The 18,543-nt window shown below is 38.4% G+C and overlaps 1 protein-coding gene across 1 annotated transcript in view; it reads right to left on the bottom strand.

Moving 5' to 3' along the window:
- The window catches only part of CPE (carboxypeptidase E), a 118,580-nt gene that overhangs the window by 7,165 nt on the left and 92,872 nt on the right, over window positions 1-18,543 (bottom strand). Inside the window, exons 4-6 of the mRNA XM_004040594.5 lie at window positions 8,677-8,794; window positions 6,443-6,625; window positions 3,470-3,609 (exon numbers count right to left, since the gene is read on the bottom strand). Coding sequence (XP_004040642.1) covers window positions 3,470-3,609; window positions 6,443-6,625; window positions 8,677-8,794 — 441 coding nt within the window. The remainder of the gene's footprint in view (window positions 1-3,469; window positions 3,610-6,442; window positions 6,626-8,676; window positions 8,795-18,543) is intronic.

Raw genomic sequence — 18,543 nt, 5'->3', positions numbered from 1 at the left:
GCTGTGTCAACTTCCCATGAATTCAGACTGGAAAATTCAGACTGTATGGCTTTTGCAAAAGAAATCACGAAAGTCCAAATTTCACTCATGCCTGGAGAAGCTGTTTTACTACACTTGCGGTGCCTGCAATGATTGCTCCCCAGATTCCAGGACATCTCAGTTTCAGCGAAGGCTGAAAAAGCATCCAGAAGATTCTCCATTTTTGCTAGGACTGTTTACAACCCCTAAACCCTCATGTACTTAGTGTCACTCAGATAGCTTGCTGCAAATGAAGATTCTTCGGTCCTGCCCTGCAGAGAGTGTGATTTAATGGTAGGAGAGGAAACTCATTTTTAATAAGAACTCTAGGTGATTCTAATGCAGGTGCCCATGAACCATTCTTTTTTTTTTTTTTTTTTTTTTGAGACGGAGTCTCGCTCTATTGCCCAGGCTGGAGTGTAGTGTGATCTCGGCTCACTGCAAGCTCCGCCTCCCGGGTTCATGCCATTCTCCTGCCTCAGCCTCCTGAGTAGCTGGGACTACAGGCGCGTGCCACCACGCCCAGCTAATTTTTTGTATTTTTAGTAGAGACGGGGTTTCACCGTGTTAGCCAGGATGGTCTTGATCTCCTGACCTCATGATCTGCCCGCCTCGGCCTCCCAAAGTGCTGGGATTACAGGCGTGAGCCACCACGCCTGGCCCATGAACCATTCTTTAAGAAATTTTTTGAGAATTTTGAGAACTAGACTCTTTCAAAGCTACTGAGTGGAAGGGAGGCTCTTCTCCTTAGCAGACTCTCTACTCTAATTAGCTTTACAATTCTAGTCCCTGCAAACATCTCTTTAAAACTCTGTAAGGGATTTCCTCTCAAACAATTACAGAAATAGATCTCCTAATCACCTATTTTCCATGAGTTGTAAACTAGTCCAAGCTTAGATTTTAGGCCCAGGTGTTCAATTACTAATCACCACCATTGTCAAGACAACAATTACAACACAGAACTTCTGGCAGCCCTCACTGATTTTTCATCAGCCTTTGTTTTCCTAAACTGGAGTGTTCTATGATGCAAGCTAGATGAGCTGTTTATAAATACCACTCACTGCTTAGACACAGTTTGCATCCTAATGACAATGCCATATCAAGGTAGATCACATGGATCTGTGGACAGAGCAAATTCTTATTCTGCGTGGCATAAAATAGGATTGTATAACTTTAACCTTCTTCTTTTTAGCTTATTTATATATAAATTGATATTACTGTCAGATGAATTGGATGCATGCCCACCTGCTACCATAAGTATGACAAATCTCCTTTTTCCTGATGGTAAGAAGATGTGTTTTATTTGTTTTGTATTATTTTTTTCCTCAAGAACTAACAGATGATTTAAACAGCAGCTAAGTATGTTTTTAAATTGTTGATCAGAGTGATGATCTTATTGGCATCGACTTTAGTAAATCTTATGGGCTCCAAGAAGCCTTTTCCAAATTCCCGTGACTCGGTTAGGTCCCCTTCTGTGTACTGTTATTGCTCCTTGTAGCTAAGCTTGTATTGTTTTTCAGCCAGCTCTCCTCCTCTCTTGTGATTAGGTATTCTTGTTTCTGACAGCACTCGTGTGAAGCCTTCCTGAGGACGGTCACTATCCCCAGTGCCTCACAGAATGCCAGGGATGTGAAACTAGTCAATATATTTTAGTTGAAAAAATATATACATAAAATTAAAAGCACTGTATTAAGGAGAATTAAGACAAATATTATTAAACATTTAAATATTATTAAATATTTATTAAAATAAAAAGCACTGTATTTGATATGTAAGTGGAGAACACCCCAATCAGTCCCATCTTACTTCCTCTATCCAAAAACATACTTTTCAGTTAACTTTGCTCTTAGAAGATCCATCCAGATACGGCTCTCCTCAAAGGAGACATTCTGTAGGGGTTCCCACCAAAGTTGTTCTAGAGTCATCGTGGACTACTTATCCTTAGTTTTTGTTGTTGGAAAATACCTTTTTAAGCTAACATGCAGCAGGAATCCATTGATTTAAAAAGAATCCAGTGGAATGAGTGCTCTCTAATCACCATCTGACATCAGTGGATCTATTCCACGACAGTCCCTGGTAAGGTATTACAGTATATGGATATTTGACATGTGTAAAAGAATTCCTATGCTGATTTTGCTTCTTCTTTTTTTTTTTTTTTTTTTTTTTTTTTGTAGAGCAGCCTTTATTCAAAGGAGGCCATAGCAAGCTATAGGGACCACTGCAACAGAGCCTTGCAATGGTGGAGAAAGAAACTGGATTCAACTCCTGGTTTTACTTTAAAAAAAGTGTTGATTTTATATGTATATGTTTATATGTACATATACACATATAAATACTTAAATGTTTATTTAACAGCTTTTTTTTATGTCAAATTAGTTTAACAGATTGGTCTGGACTATTTGTTGGCACATGAAACTAACATCACTCTACTTGACTTTAGGTGTAAATGGCCACATTCAGAATAAAATTTGAAGACTGGCAAAGAACTGCAGGAATGAACAGAGTCTTAGGTCTTTCCACTGCCACTGCCTCTGGGGCCAGTGTCTACATACTATGCAGGGGGTGGGGTTGGCAGAGGACTGGCCTGAGTAGGTGAAGGATTTTATTCTGGCAGATGGTGAGATCCCCCAAAATTCTATATGGATCACATTGGAATGGCTACATAAATGGCTCTCTGGTAAAGATCCAGGCTTCTGTTCTGAAAGTCAGTACAGCATGGTGATTCTGGAAATAGACAGCCTGGATTCAGATTCTAGCTAAGCAACTTCAGGTGAGCTGTCTAGCCTCTCTGTGTCTCTGATTCCTCATCTTTAATTTAGTGATGATTATAATGATGATGAAGATAATTTCCCCCATAAGGTTGTTGTGTGGATTAAATGAACTAATTATTACATAAAAGGCATTTAGTATAATGCCTGGGAAATAGTAAATGACAAATAAACATAACTCATTATTATTATTATTACCTGTGATGCAGCTGAGTCTAGGGTGAGAAAGATGAGGCCTGTACAGCTCAAAACTTAAAGAGACACTCACTCTCAAGTGCTAATCCTGTACTTGCATGCCCCTAAGATTAAAATCCTCCTTAAATTTTCCATTCTAGGTGCCTCACTTGCCTTACTTTTGTTCTGGCTCTGCCTGGGATGCCTCACGGTGATCAGGGTGGGAGAGAGTCCTAGGATTGCCCTTGCTTAGAATAATACAAACAGAAACGAGAGTCTACGTCTTTTCTGTATACTCTCCAGTTTAGTCAGTTCTTGGTGAATAGTCATGAGCCACAAAACCTATGACAAATAAAAGCCTAACTGAAACACTGCTGACACCTGCCTTCCAAATATGGCATCCTCATTCTGCACCAGATGGATTCTCCTGGACTCCTCTTACAAGACCATTGTGTGCCAGGTTTGAATGCTTGTAAACCCTGCATTTTTATGCTGCGGACTGTGTTTACCTGCTCAAGGTAGCTAATGAGGGAGTTTTTGTTATCCTCCCAGTAGGTCTTCAGAGTCTCTTCAGGTGGGAACTTCTCACAGCTAAGCTCCACGGTGATCTCAAAACAGTTGCTGCTAAGGTAATTGAAGTCTTGCATCCCTGCCAAAACACCAAATGGAAAGTCAAAATATGCACAAGGAGCCTAAAACTCTACACAGGCTAGTCTTCTGAATCAAGAACCAAGTAAAAGGTACACAAACCAGGGCATTTGGGAAGCCTGTGGGAAAACTTAAGGGAAATCATCTGCCGTAAGGGATTGAACAACATAGGTCGGGGGTTGTTATACCTTAAAAGCACAAACTCTCAGGTTCTTAAGTAAAAGCATTTGCTGCTGCAGAGTGCTAATGCAGACATTACCCACCTTCCACATTGCTGGAGTGGGCTTCAGAGAAGACAACAGGGTAAAAGACTTCATCCCCACTGATCTATTAAAGAAATGCACATCCCTCTAAGTCTACCTTTCTACTGGAGAAGAAATTGGAGCTTCATGTGACATGATCTGACATACTATATTGTTCCTTAAGCCCAATCAATATCATAGTGTATTCCTGAGGGATTGGGAGTCTTGACAATATACTATTGTCAATCAAGGAAAATGATGAGACAAGTCTCAATTGTTTTAGGAGATTTCTTTGCCAAAGTTAAGGATGCGCCCCAGAGACAGGTCTATGCCTCTCTCCGAAGATGATTTTGAGGGCTCCAAATTGAAAGGGGAGAGGGTGGGATATTGATAAGCACAGAGTTTTCACATAAACCAAAGGGGACAGAGGAAAAATGTGGAGAATGTGCATTTTACATAAGATAATGCAGACAAAATGGGGTAGGGGGGCAATCGGATACGCATTTGTGTCTGGTGGGCTGGGGTGCCTGCACCTGTAAAGATAAGCTATCAATTTACATGGCCATGGTGAAGTTTTAACAGCTCACCCGGAATTTCCCTGTGGGCAAAATATGGGGGAGGCGTGTAGCCTTTCATCTTGTAGTCATCTTATTTAGGAACCAAAATGGGGAGGCAGGTTTGTGTGACCCAGTTCCCAGCTTGACTTTTCCCTTTAGCTAAATGAATTTGGGGTCCTAGAATTTAATTTCCTTTCACACTATATACTAATTCAACAATCCCTGAGTATCTACTACATACAAGATATAATGATAACAATACTTCAAATAGCACCAAAGAGAATATTCTGCATTCAGAACAATTTTAATTTAAATCTGACTCAAATTAGCAGAGGATGCTGTTAGTGCCCACCAGATTGCTTTTATGGAGGCAGGGCATCCAGACCCAAACTGCTGCAGGTGTTGGCTGTTAGAGCTCACAGCTACCCCCTACCCCTTTTCCAGAGAATTGCTGATGGGAGCCAGAATCTCCCACCTGGCTTGGGAGTTACATCCTGCTATCTCTCACCCCCAATTCCTGCTGGCACCCCACAACCAATGGCTGACAAATATGGAGCCACCAAAGGCTGGTCCCTTTCTCTCAAGGGGAGACAAACCTGCCCCTAATTTATGCTCCAGGCTTCTTCCAATGGCTCAGGCCAAGGCTGGACTTTGCCTGAGACCACACCCCTGTTTAGCTCTATCCCCTTCCTTGCCCTGCTTCCCTCACTTCCCTACAGGGTTTGTCCTAAAAAGTAATCCCTTAATAAATTACAAGCATCCAAATCCCTATCTCAGGTTCTGCTTCTAGAAAACCTGACCTAAGACATGAATGTTATTCACTATATACAGAACTGAAGACTAACGGAGCTTCCTTTGACTGTTTAGTTAAGTGAGACATAATCGTTAACTAATATTATTATTATTGTTGATAATGTTATTATCAGTATTTAACTGATATAGATTACTTTATATTTTGTTGACAATACACTATTTGTTCAAAAAGGAATTCCAAGAAGTCATTAAAGTTTTTATAAAAACTAAAGTATAAAATTACTTCCCATCTGATGTACTAGACATGCTCTAAATCCTAAATTTGACATAGATCATATTTCTGAAGCTATTGGGGAAAGAGTACTAAGTCTCATCTGGTTAAAATGCAAAATATAAATAAAAACAGAATTAACATGTATCAGAAAGAAAAAAATCAGAAAGAATATTTTTCTCAGCACATAATTCAACAAAATTAAGCATATTAAACATACCAATACCCTTCAATTAGCTAATGTTGCTTATTACCCTAACAAATTTTCTTTTTCCAGGTGCGCCATAGAAAATTTTTCTCAGGCAAAGAGAAAAGTAAAAATATATATAAATATCTTCGCATTTCACTCTTCATCCTTGAGTGTTAGTGAAAATACGAGCTCTGTAAAGTCCGCCTTGGGACAAGGAAGGCAAGAGAGCTTCCTTGGCTACCTAGGAAGGGGCTTCCCCCAGCTGCTGTCCCACATGGCAACTGCTTCCTTTTCAGACTAAAAGGCAAAAAGCTATCTGATCTCATAGGGATTATTAGAATAGTGAACATAAACTAAATATTCCATGTCAAATACTCCCCATTATCCCATCCTTTAATACAAAAGTACTGTGCACCAGGTTATGCTAAAAGCCAAAACAAGCCCTCTAAAATGTATATTTACCTACAGTGAAAGAGCATGACTGGCATAAACAAAGGATGCCATCTTATTCCCTAAGGCTTGAATTTGGAAAGTAGGGTACTTAACAATATTCAATTTATTATTTTCCAAATGAATGTCTTCAGTTCATTTCCTGTATCTCTTCAATTAGCATCACAATTTTTAAAATCCACAAAAACAAAATTATACATAGTAATCATTCATGCAAAAAGTTGACTTTAATGGAAGAACTATAGATTCAGTCTACTTTTTAATGATGGAGGACGATTGAAGATTCTCTAAATCTAAATCACTCTCTAAACCTAAATGGTCATTGTAAATAAGCTACAATCACATAATCAGAGAGCACAATGGAAACTCACCTCCAGGTACACTGTACCAAGCACCACCATTGGTGGTTCCATCTACAAAGCTGCTGTCATCATCATTCTTGCGACATGGTGGCCGATTGGGGTCAGACATGGCCGGGTTGAAAGAAGAGTATGCCCGGGCCAAGCTTTGGAAAATGGCGTCATCTGGGGAGGAGCTGTATTCGTGAGCACTACCTAGAAAACAAATCCACAAGATTAAAGAAACAGACACAGACCAAGCAGCACTGCATGTTTTCTAAAGAGTGATTCAGTATTGAGTAATTGTATTGCTGATGTATTTTTTTTAGCTACATAACTATGGGAAAGAGGTAAAAGTTTAAATACTAAATAATTACACTTAGTTTAAAGTTACAAAATTTCCATTCCTAATACTACAAAGTAGAAATTGGGTAGAATGTACATTCTACTTATGAGTTGAAAGCTTTGCAGGGAAAGGTAATAAAGTCATAGTAAACTAGGCCTGGGAGAATAGGAGGAACATTTTTATCATTAAAATCTTTAATTTAAAAAATGTACCTATACTAACCTCATACCCACTATGAATCATTCTCATAGGTTTTATATTTTTTAAATCTCCTGTATGTATTATAGAAATAAATAACATATTTTGATACACTGTGTTCTTATTCATGCATTATAAATTATGCAGGCCTACAAGTTTCCCAATTATCAACAAACCACAAAGTCTTCAAATTTATTTAACAATGTTATTTCCCCAAAGATGTTCTTCAACACTCAGTTTCCAGTATCTAAAATTATCATCCCAACAACCCCATTAAAAAGTGAGCAAAGGACAAGAACAGACTTTTCTCAAAAGAAGACATACAAGCAGTCAAAATAATTGGAAAAAATCCTCAACATCACTAATCATCTGAGAAAGGCAAATTAAAACCACAATATCATATTACATGACTTAGAATGGCTATGATTAAAAAGTCAAAAAACAACAGATGTTGGCGTGGATTTCCACCAGTGTTGGTGGAAATGTAAATTAATATAACTTCCATGAGGAACAGTACAGAGATTTCTCAAAGAACTAAAAATAGAACTACCATTCAACCTAATAATCCCACTACTAAGTATGCATCCAAAGGAAAAGAAATTATTATATAAAGAAGACTTGTGCACTCATATGTTTATGGCAGCACTATTCACAAAAGCAGAGTCGTGGAATCAACCTAATTGTCCATCAATGGTTGATTAGATAAAGAAAATGTGGTACATATACACTATGCAATACTAAGCAGCCATTAAAAAGAATGAAATCATGTATTTTGCAACGACATGGATGGAGCTAGGAGCCATTATCCGGAGCGAAATAATTCAGAAATCAAATACCACATACTCTCATTTATAAGTGGAAGCTAAACAATGGGTGTACCTGGACATTAAGGTGGAAATAATAGACCCTGGGGACTCCAAAAGCGGGGAGGATGGGAGGAGTGAGGGGTGAAAAATTACCTATTGAGTTCACTCTTTTGGTGATGGGTACCCTAGAAACCCAAACCTCACCATTATGTAATGTATCCGTGTAACAAACCTACACAGGTACCCCGAATCTAAAATTTAAAAAAATAAAATAGACTAATCATCCTGTTTTTTACAAAAAGCTAACTCTTCAAAGGCCCCAGAAAATAGATCCAAAGCAGGAAATTCCCTGGAGCAACAAAAAACTATTTGAAAATATCTATCTGGCTAAAGCTTGCTTTGTCCGAAGCTTAACTAAAACTAGTTAGAGAAAGCCAAAGCACCACTTCCCCTCCCCGACACCACCAGAAACAGTTCCAAATGCAAAACTGTGTCAACACAATAAGACACATGTAGAGATCCACAGGGACCCTGATCAAGCACCAAGAGGCTGCCCCCATGTTTAAGCCATCTTCTACATGAACCTACACAACTTCTGTAATCTCTCCACTTTATCAGTGTCCAAGAGTGACCCAAGTTTATGACGTGTATTTTCTCCCTTTCTGTTGGCTAGGTACTCTGTCAAGATCACGTTTCTCTTCACCTAACCTATTGAAAAAGTGAGTCCTTTTCTGCCAAATAGATATGCCAACACCATATGAAATGATTAGGAGAGCTTCCTGTTAAACATAGTTCTTTCTTCAGGCAAAAATCACTTAATGTCCAGTTCCTTAAAAAAAATTACAGAAATCTTCCTATAAACCCTTGTACAGTATTATAAACTTTGAACCAATAAGAGAAGCAGAAAGAATACCTACCACTCCGCGTCTCATCATATGGATAATTGGCCACAAGGTCTCCTCCATGGAGATTGGCAGAGAGCACAAAAGGAATATCCATAATCCAATGAATGACAGCCTTGGTCTCAGGAGCAAGCTGTTCAGATGAGAGATTAAAAGGATTATAAATTTAATAATCATTGGTATGCTCACTTGACAGAAAAGACACAGGAAAGGTAAAGGAAAAAACTGAAAGCTGGTCATATTTCAACTACTTTGCGGTTGTCCTCACAGAAAAAATAAAGGTTCCTACAAAAGCAGTATTCCTCATGTCTAACTTTCTCAGATTTTTAATAAAAAATGTTTCAAAAGTGTTTAAATTTCTTTCAAAGTTTTATTTTTGTGGGCTGCCAGTTTTCCTCTCTTTGTAACTTGAAAACCAGCATGCAACTCACAAATTTTGGGACATCGCTGTCTGATCTGTAGTGGTTCACACATTGTTATTATGAATAGTTAAGGATAATATGACGAGAAAAGAAAATAATTGAACTGCAGAACAAGATTTGTCCTCTGTGGTGGTTCAAACATGTGGTAAAGTTTATTTCCAAATTTTGCTTACTATTTTCCCAACTTCCCTCAACTACTTCAAACATTGTTCCTATCAAAGAATATTAGGTTGAGTCTCTTTCAGAGTGGACTGTAAAATATGTTTACTTTGGAATGGTCATCTTAAATTTTAAAATAAAGGCAAGTTTCAAGAATTCATGTTAAGTCTTTAGAATGATTCACTGCCCCTCATATCTTGGAAGCAAAACAAAGGAAAAAAGAAATGTATACCAAAGAAATAAAGTGGAGCCAAAAGCTTGATACTTTTATGCAATGAGTTTTTAATAGCAACTAGGAAGACTCTCAAACCCCAAGTGCTTCTCTGATGAAAAGAAAAGATTTTACTGGCAACGTGATCCATGCTGTTCTTTGGGACAGAAAATCTAATGGCATCAGTAGGGTTTGATGGTTATAAGATCTCATATTTGTATAGCTCTGCTCTGTTTATGAATAGTTCTGACATGAACTATTTTACTGCACTTCAACATTCGTATTGGATATGCAAAGATATTCATACCCATTTCACAAGGAGGAATCTGAAAGTTAGGTGTGTTAAATAGCATATCTAAGTTCACACAGCTAAGAGTTCACATCCAGTCAGTGAAACCCTAAGGCTCACGCTGTTTTTAGTGTATCAGCTTTAGTCTATTAAAATTATCCTATTTTCACATAAGCTACTGTTAACTGTGGAAAAGTGTGATTTAGAGTAGGAGGTTGTTTTTATTATTTTTCATTTGGTTGGTAGATCTTATTTTTGCTAAAATATATATATATAAATATACAAAATATATATATATAAATATATAAAATATATATATATATCCATTGTAGAAAATGTAGAGGAGACAGACAAGAACAAGAAGAAAATTTAAATTACCCATAATTTTACCACCTAAAGATATCCACTACTAACATTTTTATATATCTCTTTTTCAGTCTTTTCCCAATATATTTATATAATTTTTAAATGTGATCATTTATATGCCATTTTATATACTGCTTTTTTTGCTTGAAAACAGATAATGAACACCTTTTCATGTTATTAAATACCCTTCTAAAATGATATTTTAATGGCTGAGTGGTAGCCAATGTCTGGATATACCATTCTTAAATACTAATAAAATGATAGCTAATACTTATTAAACACTTTCTGTGTCAGACATTCAATTCTCCCATTTACTCTATGAAATAGGGACTACATTTTCCCCCATCCTACAGATGAGTAAACTGAGATGTAGAGAAGTTAGGGAACAGCATGAGGCCACTCAGCTGGTACTGGCAGAGGCTGGTCTCAAGCCCAGCCAGGCCGGCTACGCAGCCACTACACTAGTACTAGTAATCTCCAAGAGGTGATACTGGGATGTTTATATTTTAAAAATTAAAAATACTATGAACACCTTTGTAGCTACCATTTGTCCAAATCTGTACTTTCCTTAGAGAAATCCCTAGAAATTGAACGACTTGACCAAAAGCTAAGCACGTTTTTAGCTAAAAATGTTTTAAGTTAAAATCTATATTAGCTAAAACAGTTTACATTTAAAAATGTATTCCAAACTGCATTCCTGTAAGGTACAGAAATATAACCAGCAACAGTATAATAAACCTTCCATCTCTAATCTTTTTAAGAACAATGGAATTATTATGTGTTTTAAAGTGTGTCACTTTGATTAATGACAATAGAATTTTTAAAGTTTGCATTATTTTAATTAATTAATAAAACCAGAAGTTTTTTATATTTAGTGATTATTTCTATTTATTCTTCTGTGACATATTTATATGGTTTAACTAATTTTTCTATTGAAATGTGTAGTTTTTTTTTTTTTTTTTTTTGAGACGGAGTCTCACTCTGTCACCCAGGCTGGAGTGCAGTGGCGCGATCTTGGTTCACTGCAAGCTCCGCCTCCCGGGTTCACGCCATTCTCCTGCCTCAGCCTCCTGCGTAGCTGGGACTACAGGTGCCTGCCACCACACCCGGCTAATTTTTTTGTATTTTTAGTAGAGACGAGTTTTCACTGTGTTAGCCAGGATGGTCTCGATCTCCTGACCTCGTGATCCGCCTGCCTCGGCCTCCCAAAGTGCTGGGAGAAATGCATAGCTTTTCTTTTTGACTTGCAAAAGTTGTTTAGTAAAAAAAATTAGCTCTCTACTACACACTATAAATATTTTCTAAGTGTGTCACGTGCCTTTCAAATTTTGTAATTAAAATACAGAGCATTAAGATATTTATGTTAAGTACATAACATCAAACCTATTGATCTTTTCTTTATGGTCTCTTTGCTTTTCCATTTCATTCATTCGTTCAATAAATATTAAGTGACCACTATGTGCTAGTGTCTATACAAGAAATTTAGAAAGTTCTATCCCCCTCTAAGTATTACATCCTTACAAAAGTTTTCTAGTTTCATACTTTTTAAACTTAAATTGTAGTGTCTAGAATTTATTTTGATCTATGCTGTTATTTATGAGATGGATTTGTCTCAATTCCATGTATTCAATAATGCATTCTTTCCACAGGGATCTGAAATACACTCTTATTATATTTTGATTTAAATCAACCTAAAAATAACTAATATGGGAGATGAAATCAAAACACTCTATAATGTATATGCTTTTTTAAGTGAATTTATGTTTTTTATATCCAATTGCTAACATGACATGAATATTAAATGAGATGAGTTTAACGCACTCTTCTATAATATTCTGTTCAAAAGTTTTTCTTTTACTACTGAATTTATTTTCAGTCCTCCTCTTCTTTGTACATCTCTCATTCCCTCTATTTTCTTTAACCCAATGACAGATATTGACAAATATTCACATTTCAATAAGTTCAGAAGAGGCAAAATCACCATGGTTTGGAGAATCATTGAGGACTTCAGGAAGGAGGTGGAACTTCACCAAGTCCAGGGACGAATTGGGGTAGGAGAAGAAGAGAGAAAAGAGTAGTAAAAATAAAGAAGTTGGAAGTACCCATGGCCCATCTGTTGGGGGTAAGGAAAATACTCTCTGAGAGGGAGGGTTGGTTTTAGTGGGAGTTAGGAGGCAAAGCCATGCCAAGGCAGACTGTATTCCTGTGTTTATTATCCACCTAAAAGTGTTCAGAATGGCTTGCACAGTATGCACCGTATATTTACAGGTTGATACAGCCATAAAAAATAATTTTGAAAGGTACGTATCAAAATGTTAATGGTGTTCACTGAAGATTGTAGGGTAATGGATTCTTCTTTCTCCTTATTTGTATGTTTTAATTTTTGTAATAAAATATGAATTTTGCAATAAAAAACTTTTAAAAGAAACTGTTCTTGAAACAAATTGAAAGATACAGCCCTAAATACACAAAGTTGTGTGAAGCTATCAGGTTTAGCCTGTTACTAGTTCTTACATCATACACTATTGCTTATATGCATGTTACCAGTATGTTCAAAAGCAAGCAAATTCTACAATTTGATAAATTAAACTAAGTTTCCCTTTGACTGTTAACAGAATCTTTTAGCCTGACTAAATCCTGAGACCCCTGTGTACTATAATTATATATTTAACTGATCCACAGAGAAGACTTTGGAGTACCTTTAAAATTGAGCCTTTAATAGAAACTAGAAACAATTGTGGCCTTTCTTTAAACTTTCCATTTAAAGATTATAAATACAGCTCAAATATGATGTTCTATAATTAGATGTCTTTGGTTCTTAAATTATGTTGAAGCTCTATTTATTCAGTTTTCTTCACAACTCTAGCTATTAAAGTCAGGGTAAACTTAATAAATGGCTGGGTATATTTTAATTGACTCTGCTTTCAGGCCAAGGCTCATGTACTGAGCCCAGATAACAGTGGAGGTGACCAGGCTGAAGAGCTCAAGAGCTGATGACAAACGACTTAGAGAAGGAAGTCTGGGAGAGCAAGAGAGAGCTTTTTATTCAGAGAAGTTCAGAAGAACAAGGAGAGCATGGATCTCGAGTGAGTGGATGTGTCTCAGCTACCTCCAGCATCTGGAGGGCTTTGCAAGAATGAAGTTCCTTCCCACCACCCCTCCTGAAGCACACACACCCCAGGCCTGGATCAGCTTATGTGGGAATATGAATTTCTTTTTTTTTTCTCTCACAGCTATACAAAGGAGGAGGAATCTGCATTTCTATTTTCTATTAATCTGATTCCCTGTTCCACCAAACAGAAGAATAAATCTTGACATTTAAGAACCTCTATAAGGGATACAAATACAGATATTAGGCTGAGAAGGGGAAGAGGGAAGAGGAATGTATAATAACATTAATGAACTGCCTACTATATATTTTGTACCAAGCTGGGTCAAAACACTGTCTCACACTTACAGACAAAAATGGAAAAAGGCGATGAACCAGACATAGGCAATATCACCCCATGATTATGAAGTAAGTTTACTAAAGATTTAGTGTAAAGTAAACAAATCTTGCTTATGTTCCAAAAAGGGACTAATCTTTCATTTTCATGTATTTTTCTTTAATTTACCTTTATGAAAAGAAGTCACACTGAGTTTGTTTTAAATAAAAGCTCTTATTAAAAAATAGTACCATGAACACGCCTCTTTTAAATAAGTATTGCCTAAGCTAGAAATACAAAAACATCTAATCTAGAGATTATGCAAATACTCAGGTTCAGCTGGAGAAGGAGAAGGTAGTGCTGGCTAGAAATAATGGTGCTTGCACAAAGTTGACAATCAAATATCCTGTCAACATGAGTTGATTTCACCATTCTTCTGTGATAGGTGGAAGGAATTATTTTCTTCATTTCTCAGATTTAACAAAGACAGCACAAGCAAGTCAATGCAAGCAATGGGGAAAGCTTGTAGGCTAATATGGGGACTCCGCTTCCAGAAGTTTTCCATTTCTGTCTCAGCCCTCGTGGTTTACCACACAGGACTGCCCTCTTTCACCTGGGGTTACCCCAGCCTGCCGCCTTTCTGGCTCCCCGCTCCCATGAAAGATAATTTTCAGGCTGAGACAGTGACGTGTATCCATGACTCAGAACCAGGAAAGCTTAAGTCACTCACTTATCAGGTTCTGCCAGTGTCCTCAGCCTTTGGTAGCCTTTGTCTCGGACTGTTGCAGTAGGTAGCTAGTCAGACATGAGCAGGGCAGGAGAGGGCCTTCTCCCAACACCAGGAATGTCAGGCAAACATTAGGTGATGGGCGGGAGGCTGTTAAGCTGCCTCTCTAAAATAATAATTGGTTGCAGCAGGCGCCAGCGAAAGGCAGTCTCCCAATAGATTAAAAAACCTGAAACTGGTGATCAGCAGCATCCCAATAAGATCTCAGGAGCTGAGCAAATGGGTTCATACATGCGCACCGAGAGACAAAACGGCAGTTTAACTGGTATATGACCTTCCTCTAGGAACCCTGGACTGGTAAGGGACGAACGCCTCAAGTGAGCATGTGCGCAGCTTCAGTAAACACACTGTGCAAGCGCCCCTCCCAAGTGTTGCCAGGCCACTGCACATGCAGACAGCCCACCCCAAGGGAAGAATCAGGGGAAAAGGGACACAACCCCCCAGAAGCATAAGCATACCAACCTATAAAGCCCCAAGTCAAAAGGTCAAACAGGGCACTTGATCTCTCAAGTTGCCCGCTTGGCCTACTTCCAAGTGTACTTTACTTCCTTTTATTCCTGCTGTAAAGCTTTTTAATACACTTTCACTGCTACTCTAAAACCTGCCTCAGTCTCTCGCTCTGCCTTATGTTTCTCAGTTTAATTCTTTCTTCTGAGGAAGCAAGAATTGAGGTTGCCGCAAACCCATATGGATTCATCACTGGTAACATACCTTTGTGCCACATGACTTGGATATGTTTCCCAGTGGTAAAGGACCTCTATGCCTCACCTTCTTTGGCTGGAGGTATTCAACCCCTGTATGCAGTTTCCTTCTCTCTTTTTGCTCTCCTGCTTACTGACCAAACACTAGAACAGTTATTCTCAGCCACAGTGGCTCTGCTCCCCCTAGCTGATCTTTCAGTTCACTCTAATGGGTGGCTCGGAGGGGTGGAAGGAACTTGGAGTTCACACCGAGTAGAACTCAGACACTAATGGCCCTCCTGGACAGGAGGCTTACAAGAGTGGTAGAACTAAAGCCTAACACTGCAATGTCTGGGGTTTCCTCTGCTTTTTCAACTAAAGTTGGCGATTTCCCCAAAACCACTGCCTATTCTCCTTTTTACTCCACCTATTCACCTCCTATTCTCCTTCGTATTCTCAAATGGCCTTGTACCCCAGCTAGACCATCTGCCTCAGGGGCAAGCCTGCCTCTTGTTTGCTTTCACGTCACATGCCATGTAACTTCTTAAACACACACTCCTTGTTATTTGTGTGCCCATGGCTCTTGCTGCATTTGTGCAGCAGCAAAGACATAGGCTCCCTTGCAGCTATCCCCTGAGGTTTATACTTGTTTTTACCCTACCAGCTCAGATGACCTCCAACACCTCCCCTGTCTGGTGGCACATTGCCAGGATAGATACAAATTGGAATCCCAGCCCTTATGATTTATCGTATACTTTTTGTCCCTGTTACCCTCCAGGGCTGTTTTCCAGTGACTTTTTAAGTACTTTGTCTGCCTGCATAGGGCCTCACTGTGGCCCTTTAAGGATCTCACTTATTTGCTTTTTTGGAGTTAACACTCCTTTGAAAGGAGGGAAAATTCTTCCTTTGCCACTTGTGAGTTCTTACCTCAAGCCTCAAGTCCTCCAGAGGTTACTACTTTATGTTAAGAGAGCAAATAAATGCCGTTTCACTCGCATATGAAAGCTTTCCATTAGTCTTTATCTCACTTCCTCCCATAGCCTCCATTTCTCTAATCACTTCCATGCCCTTCTTAACATGCACCAAGACCTTCAAGGTCATATTCGAAGGGAGGGAAATCTAGCCATCTTGTGGCAGTTAGCTGAAAAACAGGCTTGTCATCTACTTAAAGAACACGGGAAGGAAATCTGAAAAAAGAGACAATCATTTTGTTGCTACAATGCTCTGAGTGAGAGTCATCATAAGGTCATGGAGACAAGGACATAGGCCAGCCCAAGGTTGCAGTCACAAAAGACCCATAGGACAGACATGAAGGTTGGTTCTAGGTTAACAGATTACCATTAAAACAGATGAAGGAAAGGTAAGGGGTATACAGTAAGAACGGTTATTCCAGAGTCCCAAGGATGAACAAGGGTCCCATTGTTTACTCCAGTATCTCTTCTGTTTCAAGTGGGTAATTGTGATGAGATGGAACCAAGGTAATGGGTACACGGTAAGACTGGTTCATTCCAGAACTCTAAGGATGAATGGGAGATGCTTATCTAGGATAACAGGAAAGTAAGAGGGGATGCCTTTGTTTTCCTTTTTCCTTTTTTTTCTCCTCTGTTCCCTCTTTACAGATGGGTAACCATGTCTCTATACCATAGGATATGCTCCTTAGATGCATCCCCAAAAACAGAAGCATTTGACTCCCCCAAACCTTAAAACAAAACAAAACTAGCTTTCCTTTGTAATATCATTTGGCCTAAAAATGAACTGGGAGAAAATACAAAAGTCAGCCTTGGAACCCAGTGCCTTTATGCAGGAAACCCTCAAATCAGCCTCCTCAGTCTTTTATAACTGAGGGCATAATAAGGAGGATAGAGATAAGGAGAAGGAAAAATGCAGAAACAAGAGGAATGCTCAACTATTGGCTGCTTTATAAGCTCTCCAGCCCCCATCCAGGTTTCCCTAAAAACACTCCTTCAGGTAACTGCCACTGGTGTGGGGAGCCAGGCCACTGGAAGGCAAACTGCTCCAATGGGACAAATGAGAGGAAGCCTAGCACAGCTTACCCCCTCTGCCACAAGCTTAGTTACTGGAAATTGGATGCCCTGAGGGCCAAAGGGCTCTGGGACAGAGTCCCAATGCCTAATGGCCTTGAGCTGAAGGGGCTCTCTGCTCTGGCTGGCTTCCAAGTCATTGACAAGACAAAGCTAAGAGAAACTCGTGGAGGAGTAAAATTATAAATTTCCCTTTGGGATTTAAGAGCTGCCTACTCTGTGCTAATCTCCTTCTCTGAACAACTCTCCTCCAAATTCTGCCACATAATGGGGCAAATGGCACCTCCTCCTTCCAAAAGAAAAGATTCACACTCTTTTGGGCAAAAATATGCTTTCCAAGATGGGTGCCTGATTAATATTTACCCAATCTCTAAATTCATCTTTCCCTCTAATAGCTCTATTTCTTCTGGAAAGTTACCTAAATCTTTAACTAATAACTTCAACCTAGTCAGTCCTACCTCAAGGATATAGAAATAGCCCACATTTATTCAGACAAGCCCCAGCAAAAATCTAACTGAGCAATCTCTTGAGGGGGGATAACTTCTGCAGTATGCAGATAACCTCATTCTTCTCTGCTCCCCCTTCACAATCCTCACACAGCAACATGCAGTACAAACCTTAACTTCCTAACAGAAAGAAAATGACTTTAATATAATTCAAAGGCTATAAAGAGAAAGAGGTATTTTTGGTAAGGCAGATTATAAAGAACAGAAGTTTTATATGAGAAAGGATCTTGTATGGTAAATTCTTGTCCTAAATTAAATGACCGGTTGTTTAAAAAGAGGAATGTTTGGGACAAATCAGAAAGTCCAAGCATGTCATAGATGGTCTGTGTAAGTTGTGAAAAGATTTGTGAAAGAGAATTTATTTTTAAAAAGTTATACAGTTTTAAAAGTTATTAGGCTTACTAAATGCTTCATAAACTGCTACTTTGACTCCTAACTGTACAACTTGCTACCTTTAAAGCTACGTAAGGCCTGGGGACATACAGAGTTACCCATGCCCCCTAGATGCTAGAAAAGGTCAAACCTTTTCTGCATTTCTGTCTAGTGTCCTAAGCTGCAAACCTAGTACATAGTCAGAATCACTTACTTAGCAGGTTTTTCACCAAAAGTAAAAGTTGCTAAGAGTTAACAGTGTAACATGTTCTTGAGACTACTGGAAAACTTTTACATGCAAAGCATGTAAGGAAAGTAGAATGTGGTTTTAGTAAAAGATTATATAAAAAGGCATAAAAATGTGGATTTTTTTAACCTAGTTTAGAGAGTTAAAGGATTTTTTAAAGTTAGATAGGATAAAGCTGAAGTTTTGAGCAAGTTGTAGAAGGTTTGTGAAAGATTAATCTGATAAAAAAAATTCTGTGCCTAATCATATTGGCTAAAGTTAAAGAACTATTGTTCAGTTTTTCCACGAATTGAAAAGCACAACAGACTTTCAGTAAAGCATTGATCTACTCTTCATAAATGTGTTATTTGTATGTGTTCCAAAATTATACAAAGCT

This window comes from Gorilla gorilla, chromosome 3 (assembly GCF_029281585.2).
Source record: "Gorilla gorilla gorilla isolate KB3781 chromosome 3, NHGRI_mGorGor1-v2.1_pri, whole genome shotgun sequence".
NCBI lineage: Eukaryota > Metazoa > Chordata > Mammalia > Primates > Hominidae > Gorilla > Gorilla gorilla.
The sequence above is the reverse complement of the archived record's forward strand: the minus strand, read 5'-3'. Positions and strand labels throughout refer to the sequence as shown.